Genomic DNA, 14,513 nt, shown 5'->3' with positions numbered 1-14,513 from the left:
GCAACATCCCTGCAACTGGCTTCTCCCCAAAAAATTTCAGTTGTAATTATAACCAGAAAATAGCAGTTTATTGGATGGTTTAACAAAAACCAAAAGAATATTTATATGCAGCTACAATAAAAAGTAAAACTTTAATAACACTGAACACTAAGTGAGATGCGAGTCTGGTCTTCTCAGAGTCAGTAAGAGAAGATGGTAACCATAATAAACACACAGCTAGCAGAGTATAAGGATCAGTAGAAATGATTGAAAACCACAGTAATTACAATAATGATCAAATATCTTTGCAAGGGAACATTACACCTGCCATCATTGTCTGCAACAAAGATACAAAATGACAAAAGGACTAAAATAGACTAGATATTAGTGTTGCTTTTCTTCCCTGAAACTGCTTTTTGAGCAGTAAAAGACTGAAACCTGCTGCAGAACCTGCTTATTTTTTTGTTGCTGTAATAGTAATTACAATACTTGCAATGTTTCTTATTTATTTTAACAGTGACTTCAAAAGCTAACGACACCATGCAATCTTGCTGTGTGTTAACACACATTAACCATGTTTACATGCAAAATTTTCTCAGTCAGGTTACCAGTCTGATCACACCTGAACATGAGCCTGAACTGTTATTCTGTTACAGATGTGCATTTAGATGCATCATGTTTGAACAAAACAAACCCTTTTAAATAGATCAAACGGTACAAGCTGTAATGCAAAGCGTGCAAATAAGTTACATTGACGAACAGCTGACATAACAAGGCAATTTCAACAATAATGTTCAGACAATTTTTACTCAGACGTCAGATTATGAGTTTGCATAACCGACCGTCTCAATCTAAATGACATTTTCATCTGAATAAAAGTGATCAGATCACAATCTTTTGCATGGTGTGTTTATATTTACTTTTTTTTTTTTTAAATCACGGTTTTAATTCAGTCACTTGTATTCATGTGAAAATGGCTGTTGTTGCTGTTTTGAGTCACAACAATACAGTAAGTTTACAGATGTAAAGGCAGCTGTGTTACTCAACAAAGCACATCCAGTATCACAGCTAAGATCAAATTTAGCAGATAGATGCCTTATTACTGACTACTAGGCGCCTTTTTTGCTTAACCTTTCAGTCAAAATGAAAAGAACTTGTAGGGAATCAACAGGAAACATTCAATAAGGAACTTGGTGTGTTTTTCCCCTCTCTAGCAAGCAGAAAGACAAAAAACTCACTAATCCCTTGATGACAAATGGGCACACGCAACTTGTCTGATAAAATAAAACAGAAACCAAAAAGACCTTTTAAATTCCATGACAGTCTATTGTTGCCAGTAGGATGAAAAGCTGTTAAGACCACCACATTTCACCTCCCGTGCACATCTGTGTTTTTCTGCCTCTGGTGGTGTCAAGAAAAGTCTGTAATTATTACTGGTGTACTGTGTTTATTTTAGTAATAAAAAGCTGTCAAAAGGTTGACTTATTACACCACTCCAAGGACAATCCACCACTCAGGTCAAAAGATAAGCTGTGTATTCCAACGGAGGACTAAAGCTTTGCAGGTCTTTACACAACAGCAGAAACAATGGTCAGAAAGAACATTAGCTGCATGAGCAAAGTGTTTCAGATGAATTGCACTTTGTGTTTTTGTTTAAAGCCCATCTTAAATGCTTGTATTGGTAAATTAATCTTGATGCATTTGGTTTTTGGTTTAAGCAGAACAAAAATCTCACTACCCACAGGCACGTTAAGACGGTTCTTAAACATGCAGTGAATTAAAAGGAAATGTAAGCGAGCCTGGTAGAATTATAAATTTAAACTCTCAGTGACCACATGAGCCCTCAAAACATAAAGGGATTATATATGGCTCCCTAAGACCCTCAGATTGATGCTTTTTTTTTATATATATATAAGAGATGCAGCCTGCTGGTATAAAGCCCCCCACACTGTATGTGCTTTCATTTTAGAAATAAGAAGTCATTTAATTATATCTGGCTCCCGTGCTGACCTAGGAAGGATGTGAATGTGATTTAAATATCATCTGACAGGTGCTCTGCTTTGTAATATTTATAAATGTCCCTGCTTAAGTGTCCCGAGCACTCGAGCCCTCAGGCTTTGTAGCATTTGTCTTTGGCTGGCCACACTACAGGGGTGAGACGGTGGGAAAGGGGAGAATTAAAAAAAAAAAAAAAAAAAAAAGGCACAGCTAGCCATTTCATGAAGAATCCGACCTGACGTGTGGCATTCTCATTAAATCCTGAATACAATGTGTGATCATGGCTGTGCAGGGCTTTTTAAAGCTCAGGGAGAAACCAGTGATACAGCAGATACAGATGACTAAAGCTGTGCTTCAAGCAAGAAACCCTACACGTGTTTGAGACAAAGCTCATTTACAGCAGGTGAATCAAATATACTTTTTCCATCGTTTTGTCAGACTGGAATAAAAGAAACAGGGGTTCACAGTTCAGTAAATTTGCTCAGATGGAAAAAGAAATGGAAAAGATTCAAGCAGTGTGGATTAAATTCAGATTTGGACTTTGCTGCGACTACTTACCCCCGATCATACCTGATAATTCAGTATCATTGTAATAAATCAAATAATTCAAATCTATGTTAAGGGTTAGTGTGTTGGCCACTAAGTTGTTTTACTCTAAGTTTTAGTCAGAAAAGAAATAAAAAAAAGCTTTTTATTGCATTCATCATCTAAGAAGTGAGGAACATTTTCAGAGCTGCAGAGCAGTTTCCTAAAAATACATGGTGAAAAAATACTGGCAAGAGACTCGGCTGCTCCATTTGATTGAAATGATATAATACTTTTAATAATTTAAACATTAAGTTTCAATAATGCAGGACAAGTGAAATGTGTGATGCGTAGACAGGAGAGAGAACAAAGAACAAAGGATGAGACTTAATAAATCCACAAAAAGGAATTTGGCAGTTTGTTTTCATCTGAGAGAAATATATCGCACAAGCTCTGTCTTTATTAACTAATCATTAGAAACTTATTCAAGAATTCATTATTTTTCTGGGATTATTTCCATTTTCCAGTTTGTGGTTCCTTTATCTTTTAAGGAAGTGAATTTTTCTGGATATTATTCATACGACAGTTTCGCCCTAACCCTGCCAGATGGTTCTGGGCCTCTGTGCTATCTATGTAAACTAGCCATTATCCTACATTTCTTTTGTCCACCTAGGTTGCTTCCATCAAAACATAAAGCAAAGTCTACAACTGATTTTTTAAAAATATTGTTAAAAGAAAAATCTTTTCTTTGGATTGAATATTAAAGAGGAGCTTTTAACAGAAGGCAGCAAAAATATAACAAAATGGCACTTGAAAAACATGGATGGTCCTATTATTCCCTTTTGGGTAAGCGGTGTGTCATTGAATCTAAAGTGCCGAGATGCAAAAAAAATGATTAGTTTTACAATCTGGAAGTAGTTTTACCAGTCTAGAAAGGACGAACCGAGAGGGATGTTATATCCACAGTGGCACTTGGTTGCATGATAGACTAATGTGATCAATAAGTATTTCAAGTCTATGACAGTGTTATTTAATAACCCTCACAATGGATTTTTAAACCTAAACTTCACCATGCACTTTTAACCCCTAAATGTGATGTAGAAAAGAAAAAAGATAATGTAGAATGAGGTAAAACAGCAAGATAGGAAGTTTTAGACCTACCAATAATACATCCTTCTACTAAATGCATAATTTTGTCCTTAAGGTGACATAAAAACTTTAAAAACCTGGAGGCTTAGCATAAAAACAATCTTCCTTGATGGAGGGAAACGAGGTACAACACATAGGTATTGGGACTGCAACCTTGTAAGACCAACCAGATGATATTTTTTTTTTTTCCCAACATGCCTGCCAAGGCCAATGAGAGTACTGTAGTTCAGGGAAGTCTCGCCCTCTCGGAGTTTAAAAAAAACAAAACAAAACAAAAAAAAACTAATGCACAGTCTCATTTTCTCAATCTTGTTGGACTTCACCTCACTAACCTGCATTGACGGATGCTTGTTGGTGATTAAATCTTCGACTGACTCCCTGCCCAGGGCATTGCCACAAGACTTCCTGCACATTCCTGCTTTATCATGCTAGCGAGCCATCATTGCCATGTTGCAAATTTTATACACAGAAACAGCTTTTTTTGTATCAAAGAATAGAAATATTTGACTTACTAGTTCACAATTTTGTGATTATCTGTTGCCTTGCCATTGACAAATGTGCGCATGATCATGACATGAGCACTTGGGTCATAGAGCAATCCAGTGCTGTCCCATTTGGTTCACGCTTAAAGAACCAAATGGGTCCAAAGACATGCATGCTGTCCAATTCATACAATCTTTATTAACGGAACCAAATTCCAATTTAGCTTCAACTAAAAGATTAAGCAGTTTTGAAGTGCACATGAAAAACTGAGGTCATAGATCTTCTTACAATTGTTGAAATATCACACAATCATTTGAGAGATGCACTTTGAAAGATGTTTATATTTGTTTTGTTCATTCAGACCATAACATCTGTTTTCAACTTAACGTGATGAGAAAATGTTGATATTCAGAGGTGTAGTGTAACGATGATGAAGTCAGACTCTATTAACTCAGTTGTTATATAACTCTGACTCACAGGCCCTCAACTGACAGCTGCACTAAATAGTACCTGTAAAACACCAGTAAGACAACTTCATGGCGGAGTTGTCAGGAAAAAGCCACAGCTCAAATGGGTGAATAAGCAGGAAAGACTAAAATGGACCAAACACAGACATTAGACACTGTATGCCCTGAAGAAGGTGTTGTGGAAAGATGAGTCCAAGTTTGTAGTCCTCGGAACAAACAGAAAAAGAATATATGAAATGCAGAACAAAGGAAAATATGCAAGAAAAATGGTTAATACCACTAGTCAAGCATGGTGGAGGCAGTGTGATGGTCGGGGTGATTTGGTGGTATCAAAAAAGATTTTGATACCACCAAAGTGGAAAAAACATTACGGAAGAAAGCCCCCCCCCCAACACTTTGCTAAGCTATACCAAACTCTGTGGATAATACTTGATTAAATCTTGCAACACCTTCAAAATGTCTCAGCAATATCCAAATAATCAGCAGTTGGACAGAAATCCGACTGTAAAGGAGCAGCTAGTGCAGTCTCTGGATCAGGACCCTACTAAGCTGTTGTGGGAGCAGCTTGATACCAAGTCAATCAATCTTTTTGGAGATGTTCCAGGGAGCATGGGGTGAAATCTCATCAGATTATCCTAAAAATTGACAGCAATGCTGGTCTGCTGGGCTGTAATTGTTGCAGAATATGCTTGTTTCTTCCAAAGCAAAGAATACAGATCCCTTTCATTTAAGGTTATTATTTCTAACTGCAACAATGTTGGCATGTCCTTTCCTTTTGCCATTTCCAATTCAGACGAATTTCATGGGTGTTTTCATGGAAACTTGGAAAAGGTCCAAATATGAGCAGTGATGTGTTTGCATTTTTGTTGGATCCTGAAATGAATAGTTTAGATTACTGTAGAATACATCAGATATATATAGTTGCATGGATCCTGATTCAGCGTTAGCTCTGGTTCTATAGAAGCCTAGAAAGGACAAACGGAAAACTAAGTTTGAGGAAGTTTTGTCTGTGCATTTAGCTCTGCAAAAATTTTTTCAGTTGTACGTAGGAGATATTCACTTGGCTATAAAAAAATGAAATATTTAAACCATAAACAGAATGGACTAGCACTTGTAAAATAATTGTATAATTTGCATTTGTCTCCTACACCCTCACCAGGAACACGCTTTCCCATTAATTGTTGGCGTTTTCAGCTTAACAGATGCTTCAGCCAACATTAACATAAATACTTCATAAACACTGTTGTTTATTCACCAAGTCTCTCATTTTCCATTACAATTCTACACCTCAACAGGGCACATTTTTAGACAAATCATTCAATCTTACAGTTTCCTCATCCCTGTAGCTATGCATCAAACTCGGGCAACAGCCTCACTGTGCAGTCCACAACATGATCTATCTCCCGTTTCAGTCTCTTGTCTGCTTTTTGCATTTCACTTGCATTCACACAGGAATGGCACATGTTTAAAAATGCACCTATGATCCTCACCGAGGAGCTATTCATCCTTCTTTTGGACTTTGTCATTGTTTGATACACAACTTCAGTTTGTTTAGCAGAGACTGGGTCCAGAGCTACACTAAGAGTTTAACAGTGTTGCATTCAGTAAGAATAGTAGATAAAGTTGGTCCAACTAAATTGTCTACTAATGTCTATATTTTGTTAACACTTTTTCAAGATAGCATGTCCCTCCATCTTTAACAGGTAAAGTGCTGTTAAACAATGCTTCCACGAAGTCTATTAGAGTTGCCCTTTGTCCACATTTTTTCATCTTTTGAAATCAGTTTAATTGGAACACCAATGTGCAAATAATCAACATTTAGCAGATATTTCCACCTCAGTTTAGATATGATCGGAATTACCGCCTTAATATTTATCACCCTAAGCTGTTTACTATATTAGCCGCGATGCTAATCCTCATGCTAACTTTCTTTTTGTATTATTGCTCCTTTATAATTTAGCTTATAATGTTAAGTTCTAAAACATGTAGCAGGAACTGAGCAATCAAACAGGTTCTGAAGTAAAGAAGTCATTTGAACTCCTAATTTGTCCAGTAAGTGTTCAAATTTGAACCTCTTGATGGACATGAGACAGTTGCTACCAAGAATTGCTTAGCAAGGCACCTCACACGAGAGCTTTAAACTTTAAACACATTTGCTTAAGAGGCAATTTAATGGCTCATTGATGTGAAGACTAATTCTTTAGGTTCCTTGTGCTAAATGCATTTTGAGCAACAATAAAAACTGAGCGCTGGCTAACCTTTCAGTTTTAAATGCAATTAACTTCCTAGTGAAAAAGAATGGAAATGGCACAGAATCAAGAATGTGTCAACAGGCATGCAAATCACTCCTTGCTGCTGAAGCATTAAATCGGCAGAAAGAGGCTGAATTAAAACATCCTAAAAATTAACTAACTTATAATGGTTAACTAGAACAGTATTGTGTACTTCATAAAAACTTAAAACTTCTAAACAAACCAAACAGACTTAACACATTAAAAATAGGCTAATAGACAAATAGATGTTGTGATTTTCTGAGTATGAAATGAAATAAAATGATCAGCAACAATTTAATATAAACAAGTTTTGTTTTTTGTTTTTTTTAACTAAAGACATATCAACCTCTAGACAATAGGTCAAGGGCAACCTCACCTCAGTGTTTCCCTTTAATCTGTTGAAAGTGAAAGTTAAGAGTTTAAGATCGTCTAAACATGGACACCAGTATCCCATTAAGGTAAGCCCTGTTCTTTGCTTTTAATTGAGTTTTTTTTTTTTTAATGGTAAATATACTTGTACTTATCATAGCACTTTCCAGCCATGCCAACCATAAGCACTTTACACTACATGTCACAGTCACACCCACCCATACCCCGATTGGCACATTGGGGCAATGCAGGGGTCAGTGTTTTGCCCATGGACACTTTGGCATGTAGTCAGATGAAGCCTGAAATCAAACTACCAACCTTCTGGTTGCTCTCCCTCCTAACCTACAATCATCCATATGATTTTGTGGTTATTTTGCCACATAATTTTTAATCTGTCTTAATCTGATGTTCATGCAACTTCTTTATGTATGAAATGAGCTATACAAATGAACTTGCCTTGTATTTCTTTAAGTGGGCAAGTGAACAACACTTAAGAGTTTATTCCCACCAAAGTGCCTCATGTGCAAGTTTGGATTTGTAACCTAACTTGGAACCTGTTCTTCCTGTTTTACCTCAAGATGGCAGCCTGCAAAACTAGTGCCACACCAGTACCAACCCTATGTTGGGTCAGGTCAATAAACCATGTCTAAGGCTGTTGTAAGAATTACTGAAATCAGCTAAAATTCAAACTTTGAAATATCCAGACTCAGATTCAAGACTGCTGGAGTCATAGAGCCAACATGAAGTCAGTTTTTTTTTGTTTGTTTGTTTGTTTTTCTTGCTATTTGTTCCCCAGCCACATCTGAACATCTGAACTGAACACAGTGTACCATACAGTGACATTCACAATGACTGATTGCTGATTAATTTTTAAACAGTCTGATGCTACATTTACACGCATAGTTAGGTGTTATAATATAATCAGTGTTTACACACTCTGCTCAAAGTATCAAGTTAAAAATCACAAATGTTTGACATGGTTAGTGTGTAGAAACACCAGTTTAGTGAAAAAAAAATGTGCTCAGTGCTGCAGAACATTCACAAACACCAACTTTTGTTTAAGGCAACATTTTTAACCCAGACTGGTGTTATTAAGACATCAGTGTGCAAAGAAAATAAATAAAAGTTGTTGTTTACATGAAGACAATCTGTCTTCTGTAGCAGCCTTTTACAAAAATTGTAGAGTGCGAGTCAAACACATATGGGAACTAATCCTTAAAGTGACGTTATGTGTTCCAGTGGTGTATGTTGGAAAACTAAACCAGTTATTAGCTACAGCATGACTATATAGCAGCAGCTCTGAACCAGAACTGGAACCATTTTGATCTAAAAGTAGTCAAATGTCTGAACAGCAGGCCGTAGTCATAGCACACGGTTTGCAGAAAGAGAAAAGAACTCAGACAGGGAACTGGAGCTAACAGCCGAGCTAACAGCTGAGCTAACAGCCGAGCTAACAGCCGAGCTAACAGCCGAGCTAACGGCTGAGCTAACAGCTGAGCTAACAGCCGGGCTAACGGCTGAGCTAACAGCCGGGCTAACTGCTGAGCTAACAGCTGAGCTAACAGCCGGGCTAACAGCCGGGCTAACGGCTGAGCTAACAGTCGAGCTAACGGCTGAGCTAACAGCTGAGCTAACAGCCGGGCTAACGGCTGAGCTAACGGTAGAGCTAACAGCCGGGTTAACGGGTGAGCTAACAGCCGAGCTAACAGCTCCTCTGAATGGCTCCAGAAAACAACAAATTGTCCCCTAATTTTCTAATGATAGGTGAATTGACTTTGATGAGCAGCACCTGGATGCTCTTTAACTGGTTGATCTTTATGAAGTTAGTCAGACAGCTAACAGCTTGCAAAAAAACTGAGCAAACAGCTTCTGAGAATGGCTTCATAAAATGTCAAAATTTCTCTAATTTTCTGATGAGTGAAGTCAATTTGATCACCAACACCCAGATACACTTACACCTCTTGATCTTTATTAAATCAGTAAGAGTGTACATAAATTTTCACACACACTACTGCATTTAGAATTAGTTTTTGCTAATTAAATAAGAAATTGCTGGCAGTAATTCAAGACTGTATTTGGCTAATTGCATGACTTGTTTAGGACTACACTTTTTTTTTTTTTTTTTTTTTTTTTTTTTTTAAAATAAGTCCTGTACTATCAAACTTTGAATTGAAAAGGTGTGTAATTCTTTTACATAACCGTGTTTTGACCAGTTTGAAGAATCTAGAACCACAATATAAGAAGTATCACAGACACAGATGCACCAATGCTGCTGCAATTAAAATGGTACTGAAATATCTGATATCTTAAGTGGGAACACAGTAACATACGGGAAAGAGTGGCTTTGATGGTTATTCATGACAGTAAGGTCAGCATTTACAGTGCAGCACTATTGCCAACTCCTCAGTAAAGAAAGTAGCTATTGGCTGTTCTAAAAGTCGCGAGATGATGTCATCGCCTAATTTGCATAATTTTACATTTGCATGTAATATTATGGACCTTGTAAGAGAGAGGAATAACATTGTGGGAGAAACAAAAGTCAGTCAAAACCACCCTAAATATGTTTAGTACTATGAATAAACTTTTTCTAATGGTTATTGTTTTTATTTTGTTGGGTTTTTTTGCCACTGAAACAGGCTATCCCTTTGAAAATGTAATTCTGAATACCATTAAACCCACATTGTATAAATCAGCTTTGTCCTGCTTTATTAAATGTTAGTGTATCAAATTTAACCAAGGATTGTTATGTTTTGTGGAATTGCTAGCTGCATGTCCAACCCTCCACCTTTATCTGGGCTTGGGACTAGCACAGTGACCCAAAAAAGACTTTGACAGAGATACATTTATTCATTTAGAATTATTTTTTGTAGTTTTCTAACTTTTAATTTATTTATTTTTGTTTAGCTTTAGCTTGTTTTGGGTTGAACTATTATAAAGTTTTGCTTTGTGGATATATCATTGAATTGTCGTGTACTTTTTTTTTTTTTTTTTTTTTTTTTTTTTTTTTTTTAAATCGCAGAGTTTAGCATTAAAATCAGGCTTATAATACAGGTAGTCTGTCCTTGTATAGTCTCCAATAAACAGCTTCAGCCAGCCTTTGAATTCAGGGTTTGATTCCCACTCCTTTCTGTACTTTTTATAGACATGACGAGCTAGATAAATATTTAGCTTGTGTCACACACACAGTGGATGAGGTGAGTAAGTGACAGAGGCTGTGAATGTAATCAAATATAATTAATTATTTTTGCGTGACATGAAAAACTTTGCAATTTACATCCCACTCTGTAATCCAGAGTGGGATCAGTGGCAGATTTGGCTGTTCATTTTGACTGTGTAGGTGGAGTCGTGCAGGTGTCCTCTCTCCTTTTGTTGAGATGACTCCTGATAACCTTCCTCTGTACGCAACTGTATCTTACTTTGACTCTATTTTCTTATCCCGAACCAAACTAATCGGTGTCAGTGTATGGCGACAATATACTCATTTAAAATGTGCACATGTTGGTACAGAGGAATATTTACAGCCACAAGCAACAAATTATGTATTTTAGACTTTTTCTATGTTTGTATCCTGCAGACAGCCATTTAAGACTGTTGCTGGTGTTTATATGCCCTCTGGCTCTCAAAGCCCAAAAGCACAAGGGTGGTTTGTGGTCTCAATTTCCACAAAGTGCTTCATGTTGACACCATGCAAGGTGTTCTCCAGCAGATTGGAGTGACTTGTTGCACATGTAGGTAAGAAATCCAGCTACCAAGCCTCAGTTGTCTTGACGTGCCATGTCATGAGGAATTACTTACCCGTATTCGCTGCACTTCCAAGAAGACTGCTCTTTGGAAAGACTTTTCCCAGATAGCCAGGTCAGTGGCCAGCTCTACCCTGAAGGTGTGGCTCTGGCCATGGCCGACCAGAATACTGAAGCACAGAGACTCATTATCCTGCTGCTCAGGTGAATGCTCCAGCCCCAAGTAGAGCCTCGCTTGGAGCCAGCAATCCTCTGCCATCCACAGCTGTAACACAAAATCTTAATTACTACAAGATAGGGAAAAGTCATGGTTACCTTTTTCATCTTTTAATACTAAAATCAGTATGTAAAATCAGTAAAATGCCTTAAGTTACGGGTTACTCTAAAAAAAATGTGTTGATGTCTTAAGTTTCTTTCCCTGAAATGGAAACAGTAAAAGTAAAACCAAAAAAACAAAGACAAAACAGCAGTGATTAAACTCTCCAGCATGCTGCATGCACACAGCAGCACCCTCTTAACGTACCTTGTGAACCTTGAAAAGAACCTCATAGAGGTCATACATTGTTTCAGCTTGTCCCCAGTCAGCAGCACTGATCTGAGAAGTAAACATTAAGAAGAGTTTGATGAGGAGGCAGCTTATCAAAACAAGCTTTCTGCACCTGTTGGCAGCAGCTTCTAATCCGAATATTAAATGCAAATGAAAGTTTAGGCAGGTAGCTTGTGTGTATGTGATTGTATGTGTGTGTGTGAACAGCAGGATGACTGTCGGTGTCAGGCTGGATTCATCTTGCCACACTGCATAGCGAGGAAATTTAAATATTGAAAGTAACTCATATTACTCACAAAGACCATGTAAGATGCAGACAATGTTTTTGTTGTAGCATAATAACCAGAGCATACAGAGGAGTGCAGCTCAGGAAAATGGAGTTAAGGGATGGATGTCCAGTCCAACAATTACAGAGAAAGAAATTTAGCATTAACATGAGAGTTTCTGCATGACTGAGTGACAAAGTTCTGTGAACCTCAACAAGCACAAGCTGCTGCTCGTAGCTATATCCAGACTCCAAAATGTGATTATGTAGTCAGCATTAGTTTAATTATTTTTTGCTACTGTCATACAAAATGTTTGTAAAGGCTAAACGTCTAAAGCCCCATGATCAAATATCACTTAGCAGTGCATCTCAAGTGATTGTCAACAAGCAGGAATCTATGTTCAAAGACTAGGTTATCTCCCTACAGCACATTTAAGCTTGTAAAATAGTTCAGAAAGGACCATTATGATTTCGTTTTTTTGTATTCTTACACTTGAACGCGTCAATAAGAAGCTTTGTATGGCCTTGCATGTGTCCATATTTTAGCAGCACATGGTGAAGACATGAGCCTAGACACAATTTCATTGGCTCTCTGGATGAACTCAATGTAAAGAATTTTAAGAATCAATTTGTCCAGTCAGTATCTTTGGTAGTTAATGTTCAGAATCCAAAAGGCATTTTGGAAAACATGTAAAAATGAAGTTACTGATAGATCAGTTTATTTAAACTGTTGCACAAAATATGTTTGGTCCTGGACAAACAGACTCACTGGGAGAGCTTTTAGGAAACAGATGCATTATTAATGAGGTTATAAAACACCTGCTTCTTTCTGTTTGGGAGCAAGTTCACAAAATGGTGTGGTGACAAACTTAGATGCTTTATTTACTCAAGCCTATATCCTGATGCATTTCGATCAATAATTTTTTTTTTTTTATTCATTTCTAACACACACGAAACAGAAAAGTTTAAAAACAAGTTCTCGTCAAACCTAAAACGGAGGTGGATCAACTATAAACTTTCCATTAATACACTGCTCTATCTTTAAATTCAAACCTTGTTGTCATTGCATCAATGAGGCAATGAAGTAAAAGTGCAATTCAGTTGAAAAGAAGACATTACATAAAACATTATACAGGTTTAAAATAATATTGAAAAAAGAACAATAAAAATTTTTAAAAAAAATGGTGTACAAGGCAACAGTGTTACCTCATCAGCATTAAGCCTGGAGATGGACAAGGGGTAAAATATAATTTACTCAACAGACTTTTGACTGAATTGCTCTAAAATGTCTGCCTTTTTTTTCTATTTATATGTGTTTTAACTCGATCCTGTTCCATAATCAAACCCTCTTGGTCTCTGGGACATTTTCTGCTGCTATATTCTAAACAAAAGCCAGAGGAAATCTGGCATTTCACAGCCCATGAGCTGTGTAATGTCTTCAGTTAAGCAACCATGACTCCAGTACCCACACAATACATTAATTAATGCAAGTCATTAAAATAACCAACTTCTTACAGTCCAGTCAGTTTTCATGAAACTGGTGGTGTTCGGCGTAAAGCAGTTCCAGTTTAAGCTACACAAAATAACAGATACAATCATGCACTACTGTTGACATGGAAAGCCAATAGCATCGACGTGTGTGAGCACCATTAATCTTTGCTGAAATACATAATGAAGCATTTAAAGTTGAAGATTAATTCTCAAAGTAAAAGGTGAATCTGTTCAATGTAAATTGGCATTTTTCAAAGAAAGTATTATTTTAATAAGTCAAACCCATAAATGATCATTGAACTTTATTTTTCCTGTGACATTTACTCTTTTATTCATCTCTCATGTCTTCACATCAACATTTAAAAGAGAAAAGCAAAAGAGAAAAGTATCGATCATATTATGTAATAGTTATAAGTTGACACTTTTCCTTCTCTGCTTGTATCTTTGATGGGATGGAATAAAATGTGTAAAAACTAAGTTTGTAAACTGATATCAGCTGCCTTTTGTAATTTTGTTTTTTTGCCAACCTGTAATTTCACCTGTCAAAACTATAAACGTGTGAAAAACTTTGCATTCCACAACATTCCAAATCGTCACGCATAAACGGGGAGTCTGATCTGATATTAGCATGCTGTAGACACACAGCATCTCATTTGCATCATGTCCTGCCTCCTCTATGCTCACCAAGGTGGTACTCCAGAGTGTTTTTGTTGCGAGACTATTTCTCCAGCTAGAAAATCGCCTGCTGTGCGGTGCATGTGTCAACAGTGCAGCTGAAATCCAGAGCTCATTTTACACACAAGCTCCAGAAAGATTCCAGTCTCATTAAGGAAAAAAGGAGAAAATGAAAATTTCGATTGATTAAAAAAAAAAAAAGAAAAAAGAAAAAAGAAATCTACTTGTTACAATTGCATGTTTTTATCTTCCAAGTGACAACAGGAGGAGGATGGTAACCAGATGGAAACAAATGAAGTAAAACACTGATACGTTTAGAGTTGAACCCGCAGGAGGTTTGATGCATTGTCTCTGAGACAAGGTCTCATCAAAAGCACCCTCTCCTTTTTCTGAATCATTTCAAGTAATAAACAACATTTTTGTTTAAATATGAAAGCCTGGAGCTCCAATAACTCACTGAACAGTCTAATGCAATTTTAAAACTACACTTCAGTAAATAGAAGCTGCTGCTGATGTTCCAAGGCTGAAGTAAGATCTGTCCCCACCGTCCAC

At 37.0% G+C, this 14,513-nt stretch overlaps 1 protein-coding gene across 1 annotated transcript in view; it reads right to left on the bottom strand.

Moving 5' to 3' along the window:
- The window catches only part of sntg2 (syntrophin, gamma 2), a gene marked incomplete at both ends in the record, with an annotated part of 123,905 nt that overhangs the window by 17,927 nt on the left and 91,465 nt on the right, over nt 1-14,513 (bottom strand). The window contains 2 exons of the mRNA XM_079262502.1: nt 11,039-11,248; nt 11,507-11,578. Coding sequence (XP_079118628.1) covers nt 11,039-11,248; nt 11,507-11,578 — 282 coding nt within the window. The remainder of the gene's footprint in view (nt 1-11,038; nt 11,249-11,506; nt 11,579-14,513) is intronic.

Source organism: Telmatherina bonti (genome assembly GCF_933228915.1).
Source record: "Telmatherina bonti genome assembly, chromosome: 22".
NCBI lineage: Eukaryota > Metazoa > Chordata > Actinopteri > Atheriniformes > Telmatherinidae > Telmatherina > Telmatherina bonti.
Note: the sequence above shows the minus strand (reverse complement) of the source record. Positions and strands in the feature narration are given on the sequence as shown.